Source organism: Bombina bombina, chromosome 7 (assembly GCF_027579735.1).
Source record: "Bombina bombina isolate aBomBom1 chromosome 7, aBomBom1.pri, whole genome shotgun sequence".
NCBI lineage: Eukaryota > Metazoa > Chordata > Amphibia > Anura > Bombinatoridae > Bombina > Bombina bombina.
Genome location: NC_069505.1, coordinates 373,718,168 through 373,730,233, shown reverse-complemented (window position 1 = coordinate 373,730,233; position 12,066 = coordinate 373,718,168). Strand labels below are relative to the sequence as shown.

The following is a 12,066-nucleotide window of genomic DNA, read 5'->3' as shown; positions in this document are numbered from 1 at the left end:
GGCCGATCCTGAGGAAGGGCGTGGCCCTTACCCCCAGTGATATCAGAGATAATCTCTTTCAAGTCAGGGCCAAACAGCGTTTTCCCCTTGAAAGGAATGTTAAGTAGCTTGTTCTTGGAAGACGCATCAGCTGACCAAGATTTCAACCAAAGCGCTCTGCGCGCCACAATAGCAAACCCAGAATTCTTAGCCGCTAACCTAGCCAATTGCAAAGTGGCGTCTAGGGTGAAAGAATTAGCCAATTTGAGAGCATTGATTCTGTCCATAATCTCCTCATAAGGAGGAGAATCACTATCTACCGCCTTTATCAGCTCATCGAACCAGAAACATGCGGCTGTAGCTACAGGGACAATGCATGAAATTGGTTGTAGAAGGTAACCCTGCTGAACAAACATCTTTTTAAGTAAACCTTCTAATTTTTTATCCATAGGATCTTTGAAAGCACAACTATCCTCTATGGGTATAGTGGTGCGTTTGTTTAAAGTGGAAACCGCTCCCTCGACCTTGGGGACTGTCTGCCATAAGTCCTTTCTGGGGTCGACCATAGGAAACAATTTTTTAAATATGGGGGGAGGGACGAAAGGAATACCGGGCCTTTCCCATTCTTTATTAACAATGTCCGCCACCCGCTTGGGTATAGGAAAAGCTTCTGGGAGCCCCGGGACCTCTAGGAACTTGTCCATTTTACATAGTTTCTCTGGGATGACCAACTTGTCACAATCATCCAGAGTGGATAATACCTCCTTAAGCAGAATGCGGAGATGTTCCAACTTAAATTTAAACGTAATCACATCAGGTTCAGCTTGTTGAGAAATGTTCCCTGAATCAGTAATTTCTCCCTCAGACAAAACCTCCCTGGCCCCATCAGACTGGGTTAGGGGCCCTTCAGAACCATTATTATCAGCGTCGTCATGCTCTTCAGTATCTAAAACAGAGCAGTCGCGCTTACGCTGATAAGTGTTCATTTTGGCTAAAATGTTTTTGACAGAATTATCCATTACAGCCGTTAATTGTTGCATAGTAAGGAGTATTGGCGCGCTAGATGTACTAGGGGCCTCCTGAGTGGGCAAGACTCGTGTAGACGAAGGAGGGAATGATGCAGTACCATGCTTACTCCCCTCACTTGAGGAATCATCTTGGGCATCATTGTCATTGTCACATAAATCACATTTATTTAAATGAATAGGAATTCTGGCTTCCCCACATTCAGAACACAGTCTATCTGGTAGTTCAGACATGTTAAACAGGCATAAACTTGATAACAAAGTACAAAAAACGTTTTAAAATAAAACCGTAACTGTCACTTTAAATTTTAAACTGAACACACTTTATTACTGCAATTGCGAAAAAACATGAAGGAATTGTTCAAAATTCACCAAATTTTCACCACAGTGTCTTAAAGCCTTAATTTGGAAGCTTTAACCCTTAAAATAACGGAACCGGAGCCGTTTTTAACTTTAAACCCTTTACAGTCCCTGGTATCTGCTTTGCTGAGACCCAACCAAGCCCAAAGGGGAATACGATACCAAATGACGCCTTCAGAAAGTCTTTTCTAAGTATCAGAGCTCCTCTCACATGCGACTGCATGTCATGCCTCTCAAAAACAAGTGCGCAACACCGGCGCGAAAATGAGGCTCTGCCTATGATTTGGGAAAGCCCCTAAAGAATAAGGTGTCTAAAACAGTGCCTGCCGATATTATTATATCAAAATACCCAGAAAAAATGATTCCTCAAGGCTAAATATGTGTTAATAATGAATCGATTTAGCCCAGAAAAAGTCTACAGTCTTAATAAGCCCTTGTGAAGCCCTTATTTACGATCTTAATAAACATGGCTTACCGGATCCCATAGGGAAAATGACAGCTTCCAGCATTACATCGTCTTGTTAGAATGTGTCATACCTCAAGCAGCAAGAGACTGCTCACTGTTCCCCCAACTGAAGTTAATTTCTCTCAACAGTCCTGTGTGGAACAGCCATGGATTTTAGTGACGGTTGCTAAAATCATTTTCCTCATACAAACAGAAATCTTCATCTCTTTTCTGTTTCTGAGTAAATAGTACATACCAGCACTATTTCAAAATAACAAACTCTTGATTGAATAATAAAAACTACAGTTAAACACTAAAAAACTCTAAGCCATCTCCGTGGAGATGTTGCCTGTACAACGGCAAAGAGAATGACTGGGGTAGGCGGAGCCTAGGAGGGATCATGTGACCAGCTTTGCTGGGCTCTTTGCCATTTCCTGTTGGGGAGGAGAATATCCCACAAGTAAGGATGACGCCGTGGACCGGACACACCTATGTTGGAGAAAGCTCTGTTGTGAATGGATTTTTGGAATTTACCACAAAAAAAACCCATATCATTACAGCCACAAATATACAGCCTCATACTACATAATTAAAAATGAATCCTTATTTAAGAATGAATAACATTTGGCTTATAATTAGATAGATTTTTCCTCAAAAAGCATTTTAAATTTAATGAAATTCTATTAATAATAATAATAATAAAATCATTGATTTTTATCCACCTTGCTTGCAAAAGACAGTGCATCTAGCATGCATAGGCACAGTCATGTTATTTCCCTCTTCAGTTTAAAAAGGGACACAAAACACACATTTTTTCTTTTATAATTCAGATAGAGAATACAATATTTTTTTTAAAGTTTCTAATTTACTTCTATTACCAAATTTTGCTTTGTTCAAATATTATTCTTTGTTGAAGAGATATCTGGATAGGTAGCGTGCACATGATAGGCTCACTATATGACAAGAAATAGTGCTGCCATTTAGTGCTGTTGCCAATGCATAACATTCTTGCAAAACGGCTGCCCTATAGTTCTGCAGACACGTGCACACGCCTGAGTTTTCCTGCTTTTCAACAAAGGATAGCAAGAAAATGAAGAAAATTTGATAATAGTAGAAAATTGTAAAGTTGTTTAAAATTGTATGTTCTATCTGAATCCTGAAATATTTTGGGGGGGGGGGGGGTTTATGTAACTTTATTAGTTTACTATGAAATCTCACGAGAATAAAAGTGAAATCGCATGGGATCACAGTGTGACATCTGCAAGGATGAAGTTGATTGGCTGTTTTTTTCCCAGCATGCAGCTAACAGTAGCTAAAGAATAACGGTGTACAGAGCATGCGCTATTGTGAGCTGAAGAAATTTAAAGGTAACAAAGATTTCAGGTGACATTTCTTGTCGGCTGTATCACTTAAGTGATTTAGCATATGAGTATTATGTCCTTTTAAGACCACATTCAAATGCAAGGTTTTATTAAAGGGGCGGGGGTCATAAGCAAAGTGAAACTGATGCCTTCAAAACAAGTTTAAAAGGGACATAAACCCATTTTTTTTCTTTCATAATTCTAATAGAGCATGTGGTTTTAAACAACTTCCCAATGCACTTCTATTATCTCATTTGTTTTGTTCTCTTGATATCCTTTATTGAAATGCCTAGGTAGACCAAGGAGCTGCTAATTGGTGGCTGCACATATATTCCTCATATTATTGACTCTCCCAATGCATTCAGATAGCTCACAGTAGAGTATTGCTGTTTCTTCAACAAAAGGATATCAAGACAATGAAGCAAATTAGACAACAGAAGTAAATTGAAAAGTTAAAGGGACACTCAATCAAAATTAAACTTTCATTATTTAGATAGAATATGCCATTTTAAACAACTTTCCAATTTACTTTCATTAACAAAATGTGCAGTCTTTATATATTTTAATTTTTTGAGTCACCAGCTCTTACTGAGCATGTGCAAGAATAAGTGTGTATGCATTTGTGAATGGCTGATGGCTGTCACATGGTACGTGTATGCATTTGTGATTGGCCGATTACTTCCATTAACAAAATGTGCAGTCTATATATTTTAACTTTTTGAGTCACCAGCTCTTACTGAGCATGTGCAAGAATAAGTGTGTATGCATTTGTGAATTTCTGATGGCTGTCACATGGTACGTGTATGCATTTGTGATTGGCTGATGGCAGTCACATGGTACAGGGGGAGTGGAAAAAGACATAACTTTTAAAATTGTCAGAAAAAAAATCTACTACTCATTTGAAGTTCAGACTAAGTGCTATTGCATTGTCTTGTTATCTTGCCTTTGTTCATTATGAAAATCTACCGTGTTGACTGGTCCTTTTATTAAAATCATATACTCTTGCTATGAAAATGATTGGGCTTCATGTCCCTTTCAGCTCACACAAAGGTTGGTGCTTCTGTTACTACTGGTTACAATATACCAATATAAAGCCAGCAGATATTTTTATGAATTGTAAACTAAAGAAAGAATATGTATGAAGCTAAAACACATCTGTTGGATTTTCTATTTAGGCATAAATTCCCAGTCTAGAGAGGTGGCTCAGTAATTTCTGTTTAACCCCCTGTGTTGGTGGAATGTGGTTTCATCAGTGCACATGAGAAAGTGCAGATGACCCAGTATTCATTTCATTGCCTGTTTGTTCCCTAGAGCTAACCCGGTTGCACACACTCTAGGTAGCATTAGCCAACGTGTTTATCACATTCATCTCTGCTATTCTAAGCAGGCACATTCCAGATTCTCAAACATTTTCCATGAGCTGTTTTTTCTGGCTTTGCTTTCAGGCAGCCCAGTATCATATGGGCTCTCTATTCTACTGATGTGACACTGTACGCAGCTCTCTACACAACTTTATTTCAAGTAAAAGTAAATCTGCATTCTGTAGAACTTGCACGCTTATTTGTGCGAAGAGATGCTCTAACAAAGTGATATGTCACAGGTCACAAGTGTTGAATGTTTTTTATTTTAGAAAATAAGTGATGGTAAATCCTAGCGTTTTTGAAACGCTAGGATTTACCAGTGCAACAAATAAAGGGAACTTTGTCATGAAGTATAAAATACTTCATGCTGAAAGTTCCTTTATTTGTCTGCAGCGTTTGCTGCGCTGAGCACCTCAGACCGCCCACGGTAGAACGCTATTTTCAGTGAGGTGATCTTAGCCAATAGCGTACAAGATATACAGCATAATGCCAGCTGGGCCGCTTGGCTATTGGCTAAGAGGAGGAAACGTCATCATTGAAAAAATAGCGTTGCTCACCAGTACTTCTATTTCTCTGGTGAAATGAACTATAGTCACTTTTTACACTGAAAACAGGGTGTCTTGCTGAGGGGCGTATACTGCATTTTCATATGTCATGTGTTTAATAAAATTTGTATATGAAAAAATCTTACAAAATTAGTAATGTAACCATTCATATAAAATATGCCGGAAATTGTATTATTAAGGATGTGCAAAAAACACTTCGTATTTTGCATGTAAAAGTACAAATTTCTAAGTGTAATTTTTTTTCCGTAAAATGCACTGAACATGGGTGTATATAAAATTGTCACTCTAATCCCAGTGTAATTCTGTAAAGATTTTCGCACTACAGATCTCAGTTTTTTTCTCGCTAACTAAAAGGAAACTACAGTAGCTTTTCTCAAAACAAAATTTATCGCTAATTCTATCATGTGAAAACAGGCAGGAACTCTCCAATATTTAGGTTCAGTCATATTAATTCGATAAAAGCCCCAGGCTGCCTATAAGCTTATGTGTGTACGCCCCCCTGATCAGCACCCATCAGTCCTTTCACCTATAAATGTAAATAAGAAGTGGAGGAGGGTATTGTGCTATAGCTGAAAAGTATACAAACATTTTTTTTTCCCCACAAGTTTCTTCATCAGAAATAAAAAATATTTTCCTTTAAAAGCTGACTGCAGCCAGTGAACCAACTTCTTTATTAAACACATGAAACTGTATAAACAGTTTATTTGTGGTATTCCCTGTATTGTGCTATGGAATATACCGATGAACCAAAACAAAGGGATGAAATGGTTCTCAACCACTCTTCATGTTACAATAAAACATAACAAATCCCAGAAGCCAGTGGGCCTGGTTCCTAGAAGTTTACTTTTGGCTCCTAGATAGAGATATAGACAAATTATTTTATGTGACTTTTAAAAGGGTCATGGACCCCAAATGTTGTCTTTCCGATAGAACATACAATTTTGATCAACTTTTCAATTAACTTCTGTTATGAAATGTGTTTATTCTCATAGTTTCCTTTGTTGAAGAAGCAGCAATGCACTACTGGTAACTCGCTGAACTCATCTGGTGAGCCAATGACAAGATGCATATATGTACAGCCTCCAATCACATCTAGCTTCCAGTAGTGCATTGCTGCTTTTGAGCCTACCTAGCTATGCATTTCAACAAAGGATACCAAAGAACAAAGCATATTAGATAATAGAAGTACATTGAAAAGTTGTTCAAAATGTTCTGCTCTATCTGATCAAGAAATTAATTGCCTTTGTCCCTTTAAAATGCACTGTTGTCTCTTCAATGCTCTTATGGGCTCCCAAGTGTGATTGGCAATCTCTATACTACAGTTGCTAATGTAGGCTTTACACTCACTCACAATGCGCCTCTCGTCCCACCCCATGACCCCTCATTCAATCATCTTTAACAACTCACCTTCTTCAATGATGACCTTTATGAGTCGGATAGATCCATTACGAGCTTTTGCAAAAAAGTCCTTAAGTTCTGGAGTAGCTGCAAGAACCAAATACATAGCAGTGAGTGCACTTAAAAAGGAAAATAATAATAAAAAAAAAGATAAATCCTCAATCAAGGGGCACTAAGTACAAAAAGCTCAGAAGCAAAATTTGACTGTGCGACTGGGCTCAGCTACAAGGGGTGAATACTGTATGAGAGCATGTGCTAAACTTGATCACTGTCCGGCCAGCATTAACTCCCAAATATAGAAAAGGGCTTCAGGGGGGGGAGCTGGAACTAAAGTGACTGTATATTACACAGATCAGCACAGCGAGTCATTTAGCAGATGCAACCCTTTTAGTATTAAAACTGCTGACAATCAATGAGTTAAATCTATTTACCAGAATAAGGCTTTCACTTCATTTGCCTTACACCACCAAACCATTATTCTTTTTTTTCTCCTTTTAATTAAGAATTAAAAAAAAAAGTTACATAATTAAGATAAATACAAAAGGAAGGAGAATAAAAAAATAAAAAAAAAATAAACTGTATTTAACTTTGAAAAGGGACAATTTAATCAAAATTAAACTTTCATGATTCAGATGGGGCATGACATTTAAAACAACTTTCCAATTTACTTTTATAATCAAATTTGCTTTGATCTCTTGATATTCTTAGTTGAAAGCTAAACCTAGGTAGGTAGGTTCATTTGCTAATTTCTAAGCCCTTGATGGCCGCCTCTTATCTTGGTGCATTTTGACATTTTTTCACAGTTAAACAGCGCTTGTTCATGCGTGTCATATAGATACGATTGTGCTTATGCCAGTAGTTACCTAGAAGTCAGCACTAATTGGCTAAAATGCAAGTCTGTCAAAAGAACGGAGTTAAAGGGCGCAGTCTGGAGAGGCTTAGATACAAGGTAATCACAGAGGTAAAAAAGTATTTTAATATAACGGTGTTGGTTATGCAAAACTGGGGAATGGGAAATAAAGGGATTATCTGTCTTTTTAAACAATAACAATTCAGGAGTAGACTGTCCCTTTAAACAGACTTTTTTTTATTTTCTATTAAAAAGGTTTGTCACTCCTTGTATACTCCCATTGCATATTTAATTAGTTGTTCTAAAAAGGGGCACTTAAAGAAACATGAAACCCAATTTTTTTCTTTCATGATTTAGAAAGAGCATGTCATTTTAAACAACTTTCTAATTTACTTCTATTATCTAATTTGCTTCATTCTCTTGATATCACTTGCTGAAAAGCATATCTAGATATGCTCAGGAGCTGCTGATTGGTTGCTGCACATAAAGGCCTTGTGTGATTGGCTCACACATGTACATTGCTATTTCTTCAACAAAGGATATCTAAAGAATTGAGCAAATTAGATAATAGAAGTAAATTGGAAAGTTGTTTAAAATTGCATGCCCTATCTGAATCATGAAGGTTTCATTTTGACTAGACTGTCCCTGTAATGTTCCTTTATTTTCAATGTACTGAAAACTTTGCTGTACGTAGAGCTGATCTATTTTATTAGAGCAGGGGTTTTCAAAGTCTTAGGTGGTGGGCCTCCCCTCTGACGAAATTTACAAGATAGCTCCCCCATTATAGATGTTACTTTTTCTCTTTAAAGAAATTTTTAATCTTTATGTTTAGTTTTCATTTGGGGAATTTACTTCTGATCTAAAGTTTATACACAGGCTCTCTAGAGCTGATTCTGCTCAACCAAAAAAAAAGTGCTTCACTTACTCAGTACCTTTCATCCACCTACATTCTGTCCTTTCCCTTATTCCACCACAAAATGAGAAGTGTCATTATTGTGTCTTAAAACCGTTCTGTTTTGCCAGGTAGATGCTGCTTGTGGTTTTTATAGGATAGTGTGAAGTGTCACTGCTCCCGTGCCTCCTATTATATGCTCTAGCGCCCCTAGGGGAGGCCCACCACACACTTTGAAAACCAATGTATTCGAGCTACCAAAATGCAGTAGATTGATAGGTTTCACATCCCAGTATGTGACATGAAGCCAATTACATGGTTTATTTTGTTTCTTTCCCACAGAGAGAGCAGCTGATACAGCCAACCAGAGGCTGTACCACTCACCTCATAGGAAGTAAGCGTAGCTGGCTCCTGCACTCTGCTTTAGCTTGTCTATGGCAGGTGTTGCAGCTCCACATGTGATTTGGTAGCTTGGATCGATATGAGGCTGCAATTACTTATCAAAACGGCAGCAAAAAAAATAAATAAAAATAAATCTGAAACTGCTTCCTTAAAGTGAAGGTAAACTTTGGTGAATGAAAGCCCGTTTTTTAAAAATACTATTAAACACAGGGGCACTTTCAATCATCAAAGTTTACAAAGCAGCCGTTTTGATTAAAAACTTACTGTACCTTTTTTTCTTTTCACAGCTACAGCAGCTTCCCCCTCCTGGAAATCCTCTCTTCACACGTCAGCAATGACTAATCCGGCTTTCTCCAATGACGTCTTTCCCCCCAGGGTGGTTATTGCCTGAGGCCATGCTGTGATTGGAGGAAGCCGGATTAGTCATTGCTGACATGTGAAGAGAGGATTTCTAGGAGGGGAAGCTGCTCTGGCTGTGAAAAGAAAAAAAAGGTAATTTTTTAATCAAAACGGCTGATTTGTAAACATTGATTAATGAAAGTGCCCCTGTTTTTTTTTTTTTTTTTTTTTTAAAGGAGCTTTATTGGAAAAAGAAAAATAAACAGACATTATACATGAAAGTCAATGGTATGGCATGAAAGAATATACAGAATTTGACAAAGCTTTGACAATCATTTTGCTCCATTTTTACAATTTTTAGAAATTTTTCTGTAACATGAAATATAACTTTTGTAGATATGCCCAAAAAATTGGGCAAGACAAACACATAGAAAAAAAAAAAAAAAAAAAAACCTAACAGGGCCAGTTAGAGTAAAATAAAAATGATATTGACTTATTTCAGTATGTCATCACTACTAAAGTGACCGGTCCTTGCATACCCCTCGACTTCATGTCAATAAGTGAATAGTCAGAGAATAGACAGAGAAATATAAGATACTGAAATAGAGAGAGGTGGAAAAGAGAGAAGGGTGAAAGAAAGGGGGGGGGGGGGGAGGGAAGAGATAAAAAAAAAAAAAAAAAAAAAATTAAAAGGGAATAGGTAACTCACATTGTGCACCTATCTATTAAGTTACAATGGTTCCAGGTCTACTAACTAGCCCGCTGGGCAGGCACCGTCCCACATCTGCAGCAGCGTCATATAGACGTCCAGCTTCTGAATCCTAACATAGTGATATTTTTCCAGAAGCAGGATGTCCTGCACACTTTGTTTCCAATCCGCCAGCGTGGGAATCTGAGCTGATTTCCACCTCCGGGGGACAAGGTTCTTGGCTCCTGTCAACATCAATTTTAGAAGTGTCTTTTTCAGACTGTCCTTTATTTTATTGGGGAAATGGAACAACAATATCTCTGGGATTTTTGGAATATCCATCTCCAGAATCACCTGCATCTCCCGCCAAACGGAGGTCCAGAAGGGCTCCAAGAGGGGGCAATCCCACCAGATATGTAAAATCGTTCCTGTCTCCCCGCACCCTCTCCAGCACCTGTCTGAAACTCTAGGGTAGATTGCTCGAAGCCTAGATGGCGTAAGATACCATCTACTCAGGAACTTGTAGTGAGATTCTTGTATACGCGCTGAGACCGAGACTGTCCTGGCAGCCCGGAAAATACGCTGCCACGCCTCCTCGGACAAATCCGTTCCCAACTCTCTGTGCCACATTCTGGTATAATTTGGAAGGGGGCTGTCCTTGGGGTGAAGGAGAAGAGCGTAAATGATAGAGGTCAAATGTCTAGATGGAGTTTTTTTCATGCATAAAGCCTCGAAGGGTGTAGGGTCCCTCAATAAATGTGTCTTATGTTTGTGGGTGCTTATGAAATGACCTATTTGTAGATAGGTAAACCAAGACAATGGGATCTCAGGAAAAACAGCCAAAATCTCTTCCCTTGCCTTTATTCTCCCCATAGAAACAAAGCTGGCCACTCTGTTACCGAACACTCTGCTCTGTTCCGGGAGTATTCTAGACTGAAGTGGTAGATCGGGGTTGGAATATATAGGCGTCAGGGGAGAATACAATGTTGAAACATGGGAGTGCCCCTGTTTTTAATAGTATTACCTTCTCTTAAAAGGGATAGTCTAGTCAAGATTAAACTTTCATGTCAGTTCAGTCACACCAACACTCCAAGTCCAGGAATAGCACTGATTACTCCTCCAGGGGGGTGGACCAGGAAGCGTTGCATCATTGTCACAACACGCAATGACACCGTCGCCATTTTACTTGCATTGTGGTTTGTTGCTTCAGTCCAGACAAGATGGTGGACTTACGGTGCTCTTTTCTTGGTCTATTCAGTCTGCAGTGCAAACTGCAAGGGGAACCAGCTGCTATTTTGAACAGTTTCATGTAATTTTGATTGCAAAATATATGTTTAAAAAATATTTCAATTCAATTGCAATCCCAATATTTTATTCAAAACATCTCTCCATATCACACAGCCCTACTCTATGTACTGCAGTGATTCCAGAACACTGAAATCTAATGCATTTTATTGTTGCACTGTTGCTGACAGAGTTATGTGATCTCAATAAAGTGGTTAAGCACATAGTTAAAGTTGTCTCCTGAACAGCAATTAAAAGCTAAATAAGGTTGTTGAGCCAATCAGGTATGACATATGCAAGTAGCCGCAAATCACTGTTAAGCATGCTGAAAATATTTCCTGAGAGGCATTTGTGCACTTACCCAACATATATAAAAATAAAACAAAAAAACATGAAAAATTGATTTACTATATTTTAAAAATATTACTAGGAAAGAATTTGTGAAGAAGAGAATTAAACTAGGGGAATGATTCTTCCTTCATTCTTTACAACAGAAAGTGTGGATTCCCATCAATTAATACCCATGATGCATTAGGTCTAACTGCGGATATAAAAGTATTAAAGAGATGGTAAACTTTAACTTTTGTAGTTACAATATTTGTAATCATAAACTAAAAGATTGGGGCTTTCATTCATGAAAGGCTCTGGAAATGCTTAATTTTTGTATTAATTACCCTTTCATGTTTTCCTTTATGTCATCGTTCTTCCACCTGTTTCTATTTCCTGTAGCCAATCTTATTGCGTCTCCTTTGCCGGACGCGGAAGGGGGCACGATTCAATTGGCTACAGCTCAGATCGTTAGTATTAGTCCACATGGTGTGAACATCTGCAGATATGTTTCCTACCCCCATTCCATAACACGATACATCATATGACAAATATTCTAAACCTCATATATACAGACATAGAAATAGCTGATAGTTCATACAAGGTGACCCTGCAACCACAGCTGACAGAAGCACAACACAGAGTGACACAGGAGATATTTATGGCCCATCATGTTTGTCTTTCCTAATACAAGGGGACTGGGCAACAGTAACAAGGAAGATTTGTAATTAAATCCCTCTCTTTCATCAGATGAAAGAGAGAGAGTGAAATAGCAAAACAAATGTGTCA

General features: G+C 38.2%; 1 protein-coding gene across 1 annotated transcript in view; it reads right to left on the bottom strand.

The window, feature by feature from the left end:
* The window catches only part of TWF2 (twinfilin actin binding protein 2), a 609,681-nt gene that overhangs the window by 554,968 nt on the left and 42,647 nt on the right, over positions 1 to 12,066 (bottom strand). Inside the window, exon 2 of the mRNA XM_053721088.1 lies at positions 6,505 to 6,582. Within this exon, the coding sequence (XP_053577063.1) occupies positions 6,505 to 6,582 (78 nt within the window). The remainder of the gene's footprint in view (positions 1 to 6,504; positions 6,583 to 12,066) is intronic.